Consider the following 15,830-nt stretch of genomic DNA (forward strand, 5'->3'; position numbering starts at 1 on the left):
GGGCGGTTGCCCTGCCTTTCGAAGCTGTGGTGCCCTCACTCAATATGGCGTCAGGCGTTACAGATAAAGGTCATGGGGCCAGTACCCAATATGGCGGCGGCCAGTTCGCTCGAGCGTCGCCCTGGTGACCACGCATGCCCGCCAGTGCGCCGGGTTCCCGAGGCCCGGAGGGGCCCGCGGCAGCGATGGCGGCGGCGCTGGGACGGGGCTGGCGGCAGCTGAGACCCGCGGGGCTCGGCCCCCTGCTCCGCGCCCTCCAACGGCAGGTGAGGGTGGTGTCATGTGGGGTCACGACCTCTGGGCAGTCGGGGGGAAACACACCGGGGTCGTGCTTTGGGGTGTCCGTGACACCCAGCGGAGTCTGAGGTTGCCAGGGGATGCAGCCCAGTCGCCCCCTGCGGAGAGTGACCTCAGCGCAGGTCAAAGGTCACGCTGTCTTGGTGACGTTATTAAAACCTCAGCTGACGTCACATGTTCTTTAAGGTTGGGGGGTTGGAGCCAGAGACTGCGACCCCAGTGACACACAAGGGTCAAGGTTCAAACTTGCACTCCCCAGAGATGCCAGGGGTCAGTGCCTGCAACCTGCCACTGACCTCTCCTGCCCCCCAGACTCACAGTGTTGCCATCCCCCCGGTGCAACGCCATGGACAGACCTGGCGAGGGACCCACCTACCCCCAGGCTGCCGGGCCCAGAGCACAGCTGCAGCCAGTGCACCGGTGAGCGGGTTGGGAGGAAGGGGCACTGGGGGCAGGGGCTGCGGGTCAGGAGTGAGGGGCACTGGGGTGGGGCAGGACTGAAGGCTCTCCCTGTTCCTGCCAGATGCTGCCCACTGCCTCCCCGCTGCTCCCCAACCCTGGGGCAGAGCTGGCTGTGCCTGGGCCAGGGCCGGAGCTGGAGCTGAGCCTGTCTGAGCTGGGCCTGGGCAACTACACGCCTGTGGGTCTGATCCAGACCATGCTGGAGTCACTGCACATGCACCTGGGGCTGCCCTGGTGGGGCGCCATCGTGGCTGGTGAGGGGCATGCTGGGATACTGGGGGGGGCTGGGCCTTCAGCAGCATTGTGGGCAATGCAGCCCACGGGCTCCCCACAAGGGACCTCAGTCCTCAGCCCCACAGCCTTGTGGGTAATTCCCCATCCTTGCCAAGTGCAGGGCATTGTGGGTAATCCCCCCTTCCCTACCACTGCCAGCCCACTGCACTGTGGGTAACAGCCTAGGTTTACTCCTTCTTCAGATCAACAGGTGTTTTCTCCCACCCCTACCTTAGTGCAGTGATTGTGGGTAACAGAGGGTCCCTCTCAATGCATTCTGGGATATGGTTTGCTTTCTCACACACACATAGATATGTACCCCCATGATGCATTATGGGTAACTCACTCCCAGGCTCAGGCAGAGCAGGGGTTCTTCCCCAGCACAGCACACAGGGGGCGACCCATGGCTTTACCTGCCAGTCTGGTCCATTCTTGGGGGGATGATTTTTTTTTTCCCCAGTGCATTCTGGGAAACACCCCCCTGGGTAAGGGTGCTAGGAGCTGTTTTTTCCTTCAGTGCAGTGTATTATGGGTAAGGAGCTGCTTCCTCCCAGTATATCATGGGTAAGGAGCTATCTTCCTTCCCCTGCTCTGGTGTTTTGGGGGTGAATGGTTATACCCGTCCTCTTCCCTCTGGTGCATTGTGGGTAACGGGCTGTTTCCCTCCCAGTGAATTGTGAGTAAGGGGCTGTGTTTCCATCCCAGTGCACTGTGGGTAAAGGGCTGTCTCCCTCCCCTCACCCATTTCCCTGCCCTGCCCCCACTGCATCATGGGTCAGGGGCTGCCCCAGTGCCGGGTGGGTAACAGGCTCCCCCCACAGCCACAGTGGTGGCACGCTTCCTGGTCTTTCCGCTCATCCTGAAGGGGCAGCGGGAAGAGACGAGGCTTAACAACCAGTTGCCTGAAATCACACGGTTCGCAACCCTTTTGAGCGAGGCCAGGCGCTCCGGCAACCATTTGCAGTGTAAGTGGGAGTGGGGGTCAGTCCTGGGCTGAGGCAGAGTCCTGTGGAAGGGGGTGGAGTCAGGGCTGGGGCCAGTGAGTGAAGTGGGGAGGGTTGGGGCAGAGGCTCTAGAGAGAGCAGATGGCAGGTACTGTGAGCAGAGCCATTGTATTGCAGCAGGGGTTGAAGGCAGAGTCAGCGGGATGCAGGAAGGAAGGGCACTGTCAGGGCAGGGAGGGAGCAGGGTTGGGTGGAGCCTCTGTGTGAGAGGCGGAGTCACAGCAGGGGGAGCACAGTCATAGGGGTTGCCAGGGGCAAGAATGAGGTAGAGGAGGTGCCATACAGCAGATGGGAGAGGCCCGGTGGGATAAAGGAGCTGAGTTAAGGGGTGTTAGAAGGCTCCATGGGTGGGGCCTGAGGGGAGAGGGGGCGGGGCTTGGTGAGTGGGATGACAGCCCCACCTATTCCAGTGCTTCCTTTTCTCTGTCCCCTCCCCCCTACCACCCCCAGTTGTCAAGGTCAACTCAGACCTCATGAGGTACCAGCAGGCCAATTATATCAACCCCCTGGCTATCTTTCTGGGGCCATTTGTTCAGGTGAGCCCCGCCCACCCCACAAGCTCCAACCCCCCTGCTTCCATCCCAAAACCACAGGCCCCTGGGTCCCCACCCCCGTGTCCCTGCTGATGCCCCTAACTCCCAACCCACAGCCCCTTCGTCACCACTCAGCACAGCACTCCTGTCTTCATCCCACTTCCCCATATCTCCCCCAGGCTCCTGTCTTCATCTCCTTCTTCATTGCTCTGCGGGAAATGACCATCCTCCCAGTTCCCAGCATGCGAAGCGGTGGTCTGGCTTGGTTCCCAGACCTGACTGTGGCGGACCCCTTCTACATCTTGCCTCTCGCAGTCGCTGGCTCCTCACTGCTCATAGTGCAGGTGAGAGACAGTGTCGCAGCTGCCTTAGGGACATGGGGCTTGTGCCCCCTCCCCCTCCCTATGTGGCTGCAGGGAGAGAGGAACAGTATGGCAGGGTCTGCAATAACCACGGGGCTGCAGTGGTCTCAGCTTTGGTGGGGTGTGGTTACTGGCACTAAGCAAGCTGGTGATAGGCCAAGGGTGGTGTTTCAGGTAGGACTTGCTATAAACAAGGGGTTGGTGAGGGAAGAAGGAGAGTGAGGATCACATGCGGCAGGGGTAGGCAAAATGTGGGCCATGGGCCGAATGCAACCCGCCAGGCCATTCTGTCCGGTCTGCAGGACCCCTAAAAAATTTAGAAAATTAATATTTATCTGCCTCCTGGCTGCCTGTCATGTGGCCCTCCATGGCTAGCCAAAACTTAGTAAGCAGCCCTCCACCCAAAATAATTGCCCGCCCCTGCCATATGGGCTTATAGTAGTGGGGCTTATGTAAGGGGCACAACCTCGGTGTTTCACTGGCACGCACCACTTCCACCCACCATAGCTCGGCGCAGAGTCCAGAGTTGACATCCCACACCTGAAGATTATTAAGACAGTTTCCTGGGTGATTCCTTTGGTAATCCTGCCGCTCACCATCACCTTCCCCACGGTGAGAACCCTTGCACGGGGATGGGGGGCCTCTCACACAGGGAAAGCTCTCACAGGTACAAGGGCCTCTTGTACAGGGACAGAGCCCACACACAGAGATGGGGGCTTCTCACATGGAGAGAGCTCATACCGGGGGGTGAGGGCCTTTCACATGGGAACAGGGCCCTTGCATGGGGGCAGGGGGAGTCTCGCACAGGGAGGGGCCTAGTACTGACAGCTCTCACATGGGAACAGGAGTCTTTTACACACAAGGAGGGATCTCATAGAGAGAGGCAGAGTCCTCACATAGAGAAGGACCTTGCACAGGGATGGGCCTCATACAGGAAGAGTGGGTTCTAGCATAGGGAGAGCTGTTGCCCAGAGACGGTTCTTGCACTGGGATGGTGGGCTTCTTGCCCAGGCCAGCTACTGATTCTGTCTGCACCTCTGCCATGTTCAGGCAATGTTCACCTATTGGCTGACATCCAACTTGCTCACGCTGGTGCAAATGGGGCTGCTGCGCATCCCAGCTGTGCGCACCCAGCTCCGTATCCCCGAGCGAGTGAAACACAAACGTGAACTGTTTCCCAATAACAAAGGCTTCTACCAGACTCTCACGGATGGTAAGCATCACCCCTGGGCTGGGAGTGGGCATGGGGGGGCTGTGATGTGCATGGAGTTCACCCCCTTCTGTCCCTGCCCTCCTCCTCCCCAGACTGGAAGAACCTATGGATACGTTGGCGCATGGAGGAGCTGTGCTTGAAGCAGATGGCAGAAGAGGAGCTACCTGGTGCTGGCAGCCAAGGGTGGGTGGTGCCTTTGCACAAGGGAGCCAGGCCTTTCTGGCCATCACCATTCTCTTTTGCAGTCCTGACTGCCAGCCAGCCTTAGGCTGAGCCCTTAGTGAAGCAGTAGCCACCATCTTGCTCCCTGGCATCCTTTGTTTCTATGGAGAGGCACAATGTTGAGCAAGGAAAATCACAAGGACAGCCACCGCTCTGGGTGGGGTCCTGTCTGTTTCCTTGGGAGTGGCAGTGGCCAGTTTGCATGAGGGCACCGTACCTGGTTGGGGTGGGAGAAGCTATTTTGACTAGTGGCATTACCAGGTTGCCCAGGATAGTGTGGCCATTTTGACTAAGGGCACTGTGCCCAACTCCTTGTGGGCAGTGGCAACAAATGACAGTATGTGGGCACAGAGCCCCCTTCACATTTGTCCTTCAAAGTCTTGGCCCTCCCATGAGGGAGTGGCAACTCCCTGAGGGCAGCCAAAGGGACGCATTTTCTCTTCTCTCATGCCTCTCACCCCCTCCCCCACCAGGACCCCTGCACCAGACATTCACCCACAATCCCTTGAAGCCCCAAAAAAGCCAGGCTGACAGTAACACCCCCACCAAGCACCATGGAGACTGTGGCAGGACCTGTGGGGCTGAACACACTCCCTAGTGCCAGCAAAGAGGATGAGGATGCTCTACGTGGGACACCAGAGCTGCCCCCATCCACCCCCACCTCTGGGCTTGGCGGGGCAGGACAGGGCCATGGCAATAAAGGACCTGCAATGCCCCGTCTGCTGCCACCAGCTCTGCTTGAACATGGGGGAGCAATTCAGGGTGTGGGGCCCAGGGGTGGTTGGGGGAGCCCAGATGCCTGGGCTCATGAGTAGGGTGGGGAGCTGGATGGCAGGAGGTGGGAGCCCAGACACCTGGGTTCTCAGCCAGCTCCAGCTCCAGCTCTGGTAGGTTCAGAAAAGTGAAGGGGCACAAGATTGCTTTCCTGGCTAGCAGCTGCCCCAGCATGAACATGGGTCAGCGGAGGGGACACTGAGGGTGGCAAATGGGGGAGATGGGAGCTGCCTTCTCAGGTGACCTCAAACCTGAGACTACCTGGAGCACAAGGGGGAGGGGTAGTGGAAAGACCTGAATGAGCCCAGCTGGGGAGTAGGGGGAGGCCTTCCCGTGTAGGAGGGGGATGCGGGTCTCCAGGACATGGAGCCAGGGGCCGAAGTGCCAAGTTTATTGCCAGTCTGGGAGCCAGCAGGGGAGTGAGAACAGGAAATAAGTTAAAGGCGGGTAAGGGGGGGTCCACATCCAGGGATGGGGGAAGGCAATGCAGGGGAGGGGCAAACCCTCCCCCAGAGCCTCCCCCAGGTCCTGCTCCATCACTTGGTCTTGGGCCCATCATCCTCGACATCCATCTCCGTCACAACGGCATGACACAGCAGCTGGGTGTAGTGGGACACAGAAGCTGTGGGGACAAAGGCGTGATGATCAGAAGTGAGGGGCACTGGTCAGACTTGAAGGGGCAGGGGACTGTGGGGCAAGGGGCAAGGGGCAGGAGTGAGGGGACCCCTCTCTTCCCTTTTTCCCATCTCACCCACAAAGGGAACCCAGGCAGCCTGGTCCCAAGCCCTGACCATAACCTCTGGTGACAGCTGCATGTGGGAGCTGGTGTCTGTGTTTGTTCTCAGGCAGGAAGTGGGGGTGGGGATCAGCTGACACCCAGGCGCTGAGATGACAAAAACCCACTGACTCGGCTCTGGGAACCAGCAGAGTCAGGCACCCTGGAGCTGGAGGCATGTGCACTGCCCTGGGCTGCTGGGGGACAGGGGACTGGCTCAGGAGTGAGAGGCACCAGCAGGGCCATGGTGGGCAAGGGGCTGTGTGTCAGGAGTGAGGGACACCCAGAGGGGTGGGGAAGGAGGACTTACCTGTGGCCCTCTGCAGCCAGCGTGGCCGGCGCTGGTGGGCTGGGCTGATCAGCAGGATATAGAAGGGCAGCCCTGAGAGAGCAATGCCGATGCCGATGAAGGCGTTGGCCGTGTCAGTGCACAGCGGGATGGCCACGAGGAAGATGGTGCAGAGGCAGAAGAACACTGGGAAGGCCAGGCTCAGCTGCAGGGCAGGGGAGAGCCAGCGTGAGCCCCATGGTATTGTGGGATACAAAGCCTGGGGGTCAGGCCTGGCCCCAAGACATCATGGGACACAGAGATGGGCCTGGCCCTGAGATATGGTGGCATACCAAGAACAAGTGTGGCTCCAGGGCATCATGGGAGACGGAGCTAGAACTAGGCCCAGTCCTAGAGCTTCACGGGAGACAGGAGACAGGCTTAGCCCCAGGGCATTGTGGGACACTGAGCAGGAGCAGGGCCATAGGGCATTATGGAACAGCCCTCCTGGACTCGCAACAGTGGGATACTGAAGCAGCAGGGATTATGGGATGCAAATGACCATGAGGCCCAGAGCATTGTGGGCCAGACTGACCCTCCCGCGACCCATCTACTCCCATTAGGCCTCCACAAGCCACTTAACGCAACCTCTGCCCCAAAGAACTATGGGCAACTCCCCCTTCCCCACCCTGACCACCCCAGTGAATTGTGGGCAGGGGATGAGGCCCACCTTAAGGGGTCGGGACCTGCGGGGCTCCTTCCAGCGAAGGTAGAGCTGCCCGGCAATGGACAGGCCCACAAAAAACCAGTAGCTGAAGCTGTAGTAGTTGATGAGCTGGAAGACGTCATCCACGCACAGGTAGACCAGCGCCATGGCCCCCTGCACCCAGGAGACAGGGCTTGGGATGCCTGTGTGACACCCCCTGGGGGCAGGGAATGGGCTGGCCTGCCAGAATCCACCCCCCATGAGATAGACTGAACCTATGGGAGCCCCTTCCCCACCCCCACAAGTGGCAGAGAAATGATCTGGCCCATGGAAACACCACCTGACACACAGATAAATGGATCATCCCCACCCCTCTCCCAAGACAGAATGGTCTCTCCCATGGCATAAGCAATGGCACTAACCATGACTCACCACCACCCCCGTGTCACAGGGCATGGTCTGTTCCATGGCCCCTCCCATCTCCTGCCCAGCCTGTGGTCCAGTCCATGGCACCAACCCCCACCACAGTCCTGTGGTCCAGCCTAAGGCACCAACCCTGCTCTTCACGGCCCCCATGGTGCACCCTCTGGTAGCAGCCCCCCATAGCCTCATTGCCTGTCCTGTGGCACCAACCACCCCCACCACAGTCCCATGGTCTGCCCTGTGGCACCAACCCCCACCCCGCAATAGCCCTGTGGTCCAGCCCATGTACTCACGTTGAAAAGCAGGGCAGGCACAGGCGTGAACCGCTCCACATGGATCATGCAGAGAAGGTCAGGGAGGTGCCCTTCACGGGAGCCCACAAAGAACAGCCTGGGACATGGGGCCACAGTGAGGGGCACAGGAAGGGGGCTGTGAGTTGGGAGTGAGGAGCACCACAGGGCTTGGGAGGGGGTCCCCGTTACCTGGAAGCAGCCAGTATGGAGGCATTGAGCCCCCCGAAGCAGGAAAGGGCAACGGCCACAGGGATCGTCCAGTTCATGACCCCGAAGACACGGTCGGCAAAGGTCTGTGGGGAGAGGAGGGGCAGGCAGTGAACCCGGATGCCTGGGTTCCCTCCCCAAATCCAAGTGAGGTCTGAGGAGTCCGGGTGAGAGTGTCCCGGACACCTGGGTCCCATCCCTGCTGTGGGAGGGGACCAGCATCTGACAGCAGGGTCAAAGCGGGGACAAGGGCGGGGAACAGGACACCAGACACCTAGGTTCTCCCCCAGAGGTAAGTGGCGTCTGAGGGGTCCGGATGGGGATGTCCTGGATGCCTGGGTTCTCCCCTGGAAGGGGTGGGGCCTCACCACTGCCACAGCATCGCTGGCCAGGATCTCGGGGGCGGTAAGCACAGCATAGTAGGCCACGTTGGTGAGGATGTAGATGGCCGTGACGATGGGCATGGAGATACTGATGGCCAGAGGCAGGTTCCTGGGGGGAAAGCAAGAATTTGGGATGATGGGGGGGGGGTGTTAGAGCCTCTGGAGACAAAGAAGTCCCAGCCTCAGTCCCACCCTCTGCTTGCTCCATCCTCCAACCCCAGCACTGGCCTCATGCAGACCCTTAACTCTGCCCCCTCTTCCCTCAGGGTCCTGACCCGCAGCCCCACCCACCTCTGGGGGTTCTTGATCTCCTCGGTGACGAAGTTGAGGGTGTCCCAGCCCGAGTAGGAGAACAAGGCTGAGTACAGCGCCAGCGCCAGGTCACCCGGGGCCAGTGAGGACCCCGCAAAGGCATCTACGAAGTGCCCAGTGTGTCCTGGGGGGTAGGAATTGGCATCAGGGGGCTGCAGGTCGGGAGTTAGGAACACCAGCGGGGCTGGTGGGGGGGTGTCAGGGCCTGCAGGTTGGGAGTGAAGGACACCAGCAGGGCAGATGGTAGGGGCTGCGGGTCAGGAGTGAGGGGCGCAAGGGGGAGGGGAGCTCTTACCCTGGCCAAGGTGCACCAGTCCAGCACCACTCACTGCCAGCAGTGCCAGGACCTTGGCGTAGGTGAAGATGTCCTGGACGCGGGTTCCCCACCGCACATAGGCGCAGTTCACGAAGGTCAGCAGGCCTAGCAGGCAGTGACACAGGGGTGAGCCCAGCCCCAGGGACCTGTAACAGCACAGCATGGTACCCCCGCCCAGGGCACAGCAACTGGTCTGGGCGGCTGGGTTCTCTCCCAGGTCTGGGGAGGGAGTGGGGTGGGACAGGGTAAGGGGTGACTGGGCAGGGGTAAGGAGGCCAGACACCAGGGTCCTACCACAGAACTGAGTGTGTCCCAGTGGTTTAGGAGCCCAGACACCTGGGTTCTAGCCCAGCTCTGGGAAGGCTGAGGGGACTGGTGATTCGCATGGGATTCTTCCCACTCCCAGGTGCCTCAGCTCCTGTCACCTTGATCTTTCCCCAGGTGTCACACCCACAACCAGGGCTGGGCCCTGGCAACTGACCAAGCCAGCAGGGTGGGGGAGGCCAGGGCAGGTTCTCAAAACTGAGCTTCCCCCCTGGGGATCCCTGCTTCCTGCCCCCGCCCCCCCCCCCCCCGACTCTGGCCCGGGGGATCAGCTGAGGGCACAGGAAGATGGTCAACAAAGCTGTAAATGTCTTTATCAGACCCAAAAACAGACAACGCCCCAATCCGGTGCCCCTTACTCCCAACCCACAGCCCCCAGGGCCCTCACAGATGCAGGTGGCGGCCAGGAGGCGCCCAGCGGCTGCTGGGGCACGGCAGGAGGGGAAGAGCGGCTGCAGCAGGTTGTCGGCCAGGGTGACGGCGATGACGGCCTGGCTGGTGGGCTCCACAATGAGGAGGGATGACCAGAGGCGGATGAAGGCAGCCAGGCTTCCAAAGGCCTCCAGGATGTAGGCATAGGAGGCACCTGACTTGGTGATGGTGGTGCCCAGCTCGGCATAGCACAGGGCACCAGCCACCGAGAAAACACCACCCATGCCCCACACAACCAGTGCCAACCCGAAGGAGCCTGCGTAGCGCAGCACCCCTTTGGGTGCCACGAAGATGCCCGACCCAATCATGTTGCCCACGATGAGGCAGACCCCATTCAGCAGCGACAGCTCCGGCCGCAGTTTCACTGGCCCCGTGGCCTCCAACTCCATGACCTCTGACCCTGATGGTGACCCTGCTGTTTCCGACACCAGCGTCGACCCTGCAACTTCTGACCCCAGTAGTGGTGGTGGTGGAGACTCCTGCGTTCCCTCCGGCGGCTGTGCATACCGCGGGGAGGGTGCCATGGCTGCTGCAGGGAGAGGGTGCAAGGAGGGGGTTAGGGGAACCTGGATGTCTGGATTCTTTACTCGCCAAATACAGGAGAAGCCATTGAGTCACAGCCGGTGGGAAATGGGAGCCCAGACACCTGGGTTCTTGACTAGCCAGAAGAGGGGGAAGCTTTGGGTTCAGAGTGGGTAGGAAATGCAAACCTGGACACCTGGGTTCTTAATCTGGAAGACTTGGGGGGGGAGGAAGATGGGAGTGAAGACATCTAGGTTCATGACCAAGAAGGAAGAAGTGGGGATGAGAGCCCAAACACCTGGGTTCTCGACCAGCTAGCAGAGGGGGAATCTTTGGGTTGGGGCAGGTGGGGAACGGGAACCCGGACACCTGGGTTCTTGATTAGACAAAGCAAAGGGAGTCACTTCATTGGGATGGATGGAGAAGGGAACCCAGATGCCTTGGTTCTTGACCAGGAAAGAGGAGGGGGATTGGAGTCAGGGCACCTGGGTTCTCGACCAGCAAAAAGAGGTGGCACTTATAAAGCTTGTTGGGAATGGGCGCCTGGATGCCTAGGTTTTCAACCTGGGAGGATCTGAGGGGGTTCACACTGGACAGGGATGGAGCTCAGATTCTTGGGTTCTCCACCAAGAAACCTGGGGTCTGAGCCAACAAGAAGGAGGTGAGGAGATCAGATAAGTGAGGACTGGTGGGGATGGGAAGCCGGATGCCTGGGTTTAGTCTTCTCTCTGTGAAGGGAGTGAAATCTTGTGATTGGAGCGGGCACGTGGCTGGGAGCCCAGACTCCTGGGTTCTCAAGCAGCAAGGAGTGGGGAACCGGGTGTGTGAGAGCTGGCAGGGACAGGAGCCTGGATGCCTGGGTTCTCAGCCAGGAAAGACAGAAGAATCTGGGTGTTCTGCACTATAAAGGGATGGACGCCTGGACTCCTGGGTTCTCCACCAGCAAGGAGGGGGAATGTGGGTCAGAGCCCTGATGCCTGGGGTTCTACATGGGTTCAAAAGTCTGTGTGTTCAGGGGTGGGAGGTGGTACAGGGGTCCCGGGCGCTTGGGTTCCCTCTCTAGCACGCAGCCACTCACCACTGCCCTGGCCTGAGTCTGTGTCCCTGCCGGAATAGAGAAAGAGGAAGAACACGCTGTGGCAGAGACTTTAGCTTAAGGAAGGGGGGTTGGGGCAGGAGGTATCAGGGGTTGGGCTGGGTCCAAGGTCCCGGACGGGGAGCGCTGAGCTCAGCAGTAACGGAGATAAAGGGCCCGGAGCTTCCCCCGTTGCAGTGCCCCCACCCTGACCTCACCTCTTCCTGCAGGGCCTGAGCTGTGGGAGAAACCAGGCATCTGGGATCCTCCCTGGACCTCACTCCCTTTCCTGCCTGGACAAGAACCCAGGTGTCCCACCGGGCTCCACCGTGGCCTGACTCTGATCATCAGCTTCCACGCCCAGAGCTCAGGGAGGCATCCCGAACCCCACACCCCTCCCTGAGCTAGGAGAGAAACTGGGCATGATTCCTTCCCTTCCTCCCACGCCCTGGCTCTAACCACTAGCCAATATTCCCTTTCCAGAGCTGAGAGGGAACCCAAGTGTCCGGGTCCCCCTGATTATTGGCTTTGTTAATAATTAGCTGATTGTTATAATCAAGGACTAAGCTGTTAATAGTGTGACCTATGCCCCGCCCCACTCTGAAGGGAGAGGGATGGGACACGGAAAGGACCCTGGCTGAGACCGGTAACAGCTCAGCTCATCTTTGGGAGACAGGGAGATGAAACAGCGCATGCGCTAATTGGATCCATTTGGCTTCCGTACAGCCAGGGCCAAAATGGCGGCCCCCATGCTTTAGGCCTTTACTGGACAACAATGGCAGCGCCCGTGACTAAGAATCCAAAAATAGCAGAACAAGCGCAAATCAAAGATGGAGGCGCCCATCGGTGCCACACTAAAGATGGCGGCAGCAAAGCGCCTCTTGGCAACGCCCTCGTCAATATGGCTGCCCCCGACTTCAAAATGTCGGCGACCACAGTGGAAGATCGAGAAGGAGTGTGGCTGCATATACGGGCAGCTCCGGAGTGAACAGGAACTAATGAAAACTCAGGGAACGTGTGTTTACTCCCACAAGTTGTGATATCACATATGATGTCCGTGACGAAGGTTCAAGAAAGGATCTAGTCATGGAGACCCATTGAGAATCCAAGATGGCGCTGCCCTGGACTCCGATATAAAATGGCGGCGAGCACGAGGCCTATCCAACATGGCGGTTACCGTCGTTCCCTTCCCAACATGGCCGCCCACTCGGAGGCCGTCACAAAAAACAACAAACAACTAGGCTGGTTTCTTTTCCAAGATGGTGGCGCCCACAGTGCACAACTGAGACCTTCCCAAAATGGCCGCGGCTACGCCATCGAGCTGTCACCCAATATGGTGCAGCCCCTTGCAAAACGGCGGCGCTCAGCGGGCAACGCCGAAACCTTCCCAAGACGGCTGCGGCCACGACTGCCATCCAAGATGGCGGCGCTCAGCACGTCCCCTTTCAAGATGGCGGCTCCCATGCTATTCCGTACGCTCCTTGAAATAGGCTCCCCCGTGTGTGTTCTACTTCCTGTCCCAGAATGGCACCCCCTAGGCTGCTGCGGCTGGGTAGGGATGGGGGAGTGGGAAGAAATCGGGAGGATGTGACATTAGTGGGGAGGTGAAAGGGGCAAGTGCCCCCATTACTGATGCCCCCTTTCCCCCCAGGTGCCCCCCTCGCAGCGGCCACGAGGTGGGTCCACGGCTGGGTACCCCGCGCCGGCGTCGGGGCGTGGCGGAAACGGTGAGGGGCCCCGGATCGGGCGTGAGGGGTGTTGGGGGGCAGGGGGTTGGGAGTGAGGGACGTCGGGGGGGCAGGGAGCACCGGGCCCCCCCCCCCCCTCACACCTTGTTCTGCCTTGCCTTCCCCTCCCAGGCAGGGCTTTGCCCCCAGCTCTGGAGGCTATGGCCCCCTCCGGGATCTGCCGGACTGGTCCTTTGTAGGTAAGAGCCCTGGGGCTCGGAGATGGAGGGCTGGCACCTGGGCTCCAGCTCCAGATCAGAGCGCTAGACTTTTGCCCCATGGGTTTAGGTGCCTAGATGCCTGGGTTCTGTCCTAGTTTAAGGAGGTGGGTGGGGGGTCTGTCTTGGGAGGGGGGTAGAGCCTGGGAGCCCGGACACTGGGTTCCCTGAGCCCTGGGTTCTGTTGCAGATGGGCGCCCAGCTCCACCATGGAAGGGGCAGCTCCGGCGTAAGCAGGAAAACGAGGACTTTGCAGTGAGCATGGTGCCCAGACACCTGGGTTTTTTCCCATCCTGGGAGCCGGAGGGGTGGTCTGAGCAGGGCACTGGGAGCCAGGATGCCTGGGTTCTCCCCCAGCTTTGGGAAGCAAGTGGAATTGGGGGAGGGGGAAGAGGAGGGTGCTGGGACCCCAGACACTGGAGTCCCCTTGGGGTCAGGTGGGCTATGTGTCCATATGCCTGGGTCCCTTTTAGGAGTGGGTGGGTGTTGGGAGCCCAGACACCTGGATCTCATGGGGGTGGGGAGTGGGCACCTAGGTCCTGAGCTCACTCCACCCCACCCCACCCCCAGCGGCGCGTGGTCCAGCTATCCACGGAGGTGTCCCAGGCCAAGCAGCGCTGGAAGGAGCAGCAGGAGGCGGCACAGGAGCAAAAACAGCAGCGGCTCCAGCTCCAGCTGCAGCCCAAAGGGAGAGCTCTGCATGGGGGGGGCAATAAAGTTTCCTGAGCCTTGGCCTCGTCTCAACTCTGCTTGGCAGGGGTGGGCACCGGGGTTCTCTGTGAGGAGGCTAAGAGCCTTCCCAGACACGCGGGCTCTCTCCCCCAACCCTCTGCAATGGGGGAAGGGGGAGCCTTCAGTGTCCGAGCAGGGCGGTGGGGACTAGGTGAGAGCAGGGGGAGCTGGGAGCCTGGATGCCTGGATTCTTCCCTGAAACCAGGGCAGGAGACAGGATGTGGCCAGAGGAAACAAGAGCAAGAGAGGCTGAGCCAGGGGGACGTCGGGCACTTCCTGTCCCATATCCTGGCCGGTGCCCCTCACTCCTGACTCACACCCCCCTGACCAATTGTGCCCAGTTGCTTTCAAGGACAGGCCTTTGGCTGGCCTCTGTCCCCCTCCTCCCCCCATCACTATCCCATGAGCCTCTGCTCCTGGCCAGCTCCTCTCATGTGACTTGGCCCTGATTTCAAGGGGGGGCTGGATCCAGCTGTGTTTGGATATTCCACCGCCCCCCCAACAGTTATAAATGGCTTCCAGATGTGCAGCCACGAAAGCAGGGATGACTTCACCGCCTGGGCACCAGGCCCGGCTCACGAGACCGCGGGGCATGGGCCAGACTCGAGGAAGGGGGAGAACTAGCCAGGTTTTCCCCCACACCAGGCTCCTTCTTCCCTTTCCCGCCTCCATCCCAGGCCTGAGGAACACCCCCCCCCCAGCATCCCCCCCACCAGCTCCCTGGCTTAATGTTGAGGGAACTTTAGTCTGTGGCCGGAGGTTGAATCAGGGGAAACCACAGTGAGGGCCCACGTCAGAGCGTCTGGGCCACAGGACGTGGCTGGCCTGACTCATTGCTTGGCCCTGCCGTGCCCCACGCTCATGACCTGCAGCCCCCTCTCGCCTCAGCCCTCTGGTGTCACTCATCCCCAACCCCATTACATGGTGAATTTCCCCCCAAAAATCCTTTAATTTCTTCATTAAGAAGAGAAAAAAATGACCCTCCACGCCATGTCCCTTTGGCCTGGGAGAGAAGCCTCTAAGAAACACCTAGGTGTGGAAAGCCTTAGCCTCCCTGGATGTCCTGTCTCCTCCAAGCCAGGCTAGTGGAGACCCAAGGAGGATGGATATTGAGCGCTGTCCCCTGGTGAACAAGAGGGTCCGTGCCCAGCAGCATTGCTTGGAAAATGCTGGTTTAATTTCTAATCTCCCCACAGTCCCTTCATCTGGTTTGAAGACAAAGCATCAAAATGCAGAGCCCGTCTTGGTGGTACTTACCCTGGGGTCTTAGTGATGCTAACCCCCACCCCTGCTTTATTTATACATTTTAACACCCCACTCTCTCCAAGAAATGGGCAGAGCAGGGTGGAAAATGCTCCAAACCCTGGATCTGTTTCCACGCCAGGACATGGAAGCTGGCTCCCTGCTGGAGATGGCAGCGAGAGCTATTTTGCAATGAATAAACCCACTGAATGCGCACATCGGGGGGGGGGTGGAACTGGCATGCTCTGCTTCTCTGGGCCGTTGCTGTTGGTATCAGGCATAAAAGCTGGGTCAGACCTAGGTCCATCTTGCCCTGTCTCCTGTGTCACATGAAGGCCAAAACAAGTGACTGGGATCCAGTTGTACCTTTTCCCCCTGCCCCTCTCCCCCAACCTGTTTCTTATTTGCAGCCTCCAGCATTTAAGGCCTAAAAAGTACTGATTCAGACTCTAATTGGAGCTGCCAGCTCAGCTTAATGATCGAGTTATCCAGAAATGAGCCCTAGAGTTTAAAGAAAATATATTAAACTCTTCTTCCTGGGTTTTGTTGTTAAGGGGGTGGTGTGTGGATAAGATAGTTTGTTGGCTTGCTTTTGCCTATGTTACTCTTTGATTTGATTTGATTTTTTTGCCTTCTTCCCAGCCAGCTCATAGGCTGGTGTCCCCAAAGAATCAATCCCAAATATTTCACTGTTATTAAAACACACACAAAAATCTATGAAAAACATGTAAAAAA

At 59.4% G+C, this 15,830-nt stretch overlaps 3 protein-coding genes across 7 annotated transcripts; 2 read left to right on the forward strand and 1 right to left on the reverse strand.

The window, feature by feature from the left end:
* Positions 1-25: 25 nt before the first annotated feature.
* On the forward strand, positions 26-5,082 carry LOC149862413 (mitochondrial inner membrane protein OXA1L-like). 4 transcript variants are annotated; one of them, XM_090054875.1, is made up of 11 exons: positions 47-266; positions 610-717; positions 821-1,013; positions 1,550-1,596; positions 1,898-1,997; positions 2,487-2,572; positions 2,749-2,913; positions 3,439-3,543; positions 3,982-4,144; positions 4,237-4,327; positions 4,840-5,082. In XM_090054875.1, the coding sequence occupies exons 1-11, from the start codon at positions 135-137 to the stop codon at positions 4,895-4,897; spliced, it is 1,248 nt and encodes a 415-aa protein (XP_089911001.1). In that variant the 5' UTR covers positions 47-134; the 3' UTR covers positions 4,898-5,082. The 4 variants fall into 4 exon arrangements, with proteins under 4 accessions (XP_089911003.1, XP_089911001.1, XP_089911004.1 ...); XM_090054877.1 differs by lacking the exon at positions 3,439-3,543 and having other exon boundaries at positions 26-266; XM_090054876.1 differs by lacking the exon at positions 1,550-1,596 and having other exon boundaries at positions 59-266; positions 1,854-1,997.
* Positions 5,083-5,509: 427 nt separating this feature from the next.
* On the reverse strand, positions 5,510-11,205 carry SLC7A7 (solute carrier family 7 member 7). Of its 2 annotated transcripts, none has more exons than XM_090051212.1 (10): positions 11,180-11,205; positions 9,536-10,108; positions 8,803-8,928; positions 8,487-8,631; positions 8,181-8,304; positions 7,795-7,898; positions 7,606-7,702; positions 6,914-7,063; positions 6,226-6,409; positions 5,510-5,762 (listed from the first exon to the last, which is right to left on the reverse strand). In XM_090051212.1, exons 2-10 carry the CDS (start codon positions 10,101-10,103, stop codon positions 5,677-5,679), a joined length of 1,584 nt encoding a protein of 527 aa, XP_089907338.1. In that variant the 5' UTR covers positions 10,104-10,108; positions 11,180-11,205; the 3' UTR covers positions 5,510-5,676. The 2 variants fall into 2 exon arrangements, with proteins under 2 accessions (XP_089907338.1, XP_089907339.1); XM_090051213.1 differs by having other exon boundaries at positions 9,536-10,105; positions 11,180-11,200.
* A 1,166-nt stretch (positions 11,206-12,371) lies between these two features.
* Positions 12,372-13,853, forward strand: MRPL52 (mitochondrial ribosomal protein L52). The gene is made up of 5 exons (XM_090053919.1): positions 12,372-12,648; positions 12,828-12,903; positions 13,036-13,103; positions 13,312-13,376; positions 13,692-13,853. Exons 1-5 carry the CDS (start codon positions 12,372-12,374, stop codon positions 13,845-13,847), a joined length of 642 nt encoding a protein of 213 aa, XP_089910045.1. The 3' UTR covers positions 13,848-13,853.
* Positions 13,854-15,830: the final 1,977 nt, after the last annotated feature.

Source organism: Crocodylus siamensis, chromosome 6 (assembly GCF_052110815.1).
Source record: "Crocodylus siamensis isolate JL-2025a chromosome 6, ASM5211081v1, whole genome shotgun sequence".
Taxonomy (NCBI): domain Eukaryota; kingdom Metazoa; phylum Chordata; order Crocodylia; family Crocodylidae; genus Crocodylus; species Crocodylus siamensis.

Coding starts and splice junctions, on each gene's coding strand:
- LOC149862413 (XM_090054875.1), top strand. CDS start 135: ATGCCCGCCAGTGCGCCGGGTTCCCGAGGCCCGGAGGGGCCCGCGGCA. Junction 1,014..1,549: donor GTGGGGCGCCATCGTGGCTG/GTGAGGGGCATG, acceptor TTTTTCCTTCAG/TGCAGTGTATTATGGGTAAG. Junction 4,328..4,839: donor CCTGGTGCTGGCAGCCAAGG/GTGGGTGGTGCC, acceptor CTCCCCCACCAG/GACCCCTGCACCAGACATTC.
- SLC7A7 (XM_090051212.1), bottom strand. CDS start 10,103: ATGGCACCCTCCCCGCGGTATGCACAGCCGCCGGAGGGAACGCAGGAG. Junction 8,929..9,535: donor CCTGGCCGCCACCTGCATCT/GTGAGGGCCCTG, acceptor ACTGCCTGCTAG/GCCTGCTGACCTTCGTGAAC. Junction 8,632..8,802: donor ACTGGTGCACCTTGGCCAGG/GTAAGAGCTCCC, acceptor CCTACCCCCCAG/GACACACTGGGCACTTCGTA.
- MRPL52 (XM_090053919.1), top strand. CDS start 12,372: ATGGCCGCCCACTCGGAGGCCGTCACAAAAAACAACAAACAACTAGGC. Junction 12,649..12,827: donor GGCGGCTCCCATGCTATTCC/GTACGCTCCTTG, acceptor CTTTCCCCCCAG/GTGCCCCCCTCGCAGCGGCC. Junction 13,104..13,311: donor GCCGGACTGGTCCTTTGTAG/GTAAGAGCCCTG, acceptor GTTCTGTTGCAG/ATGGGCGCCCAGCTCCACCA.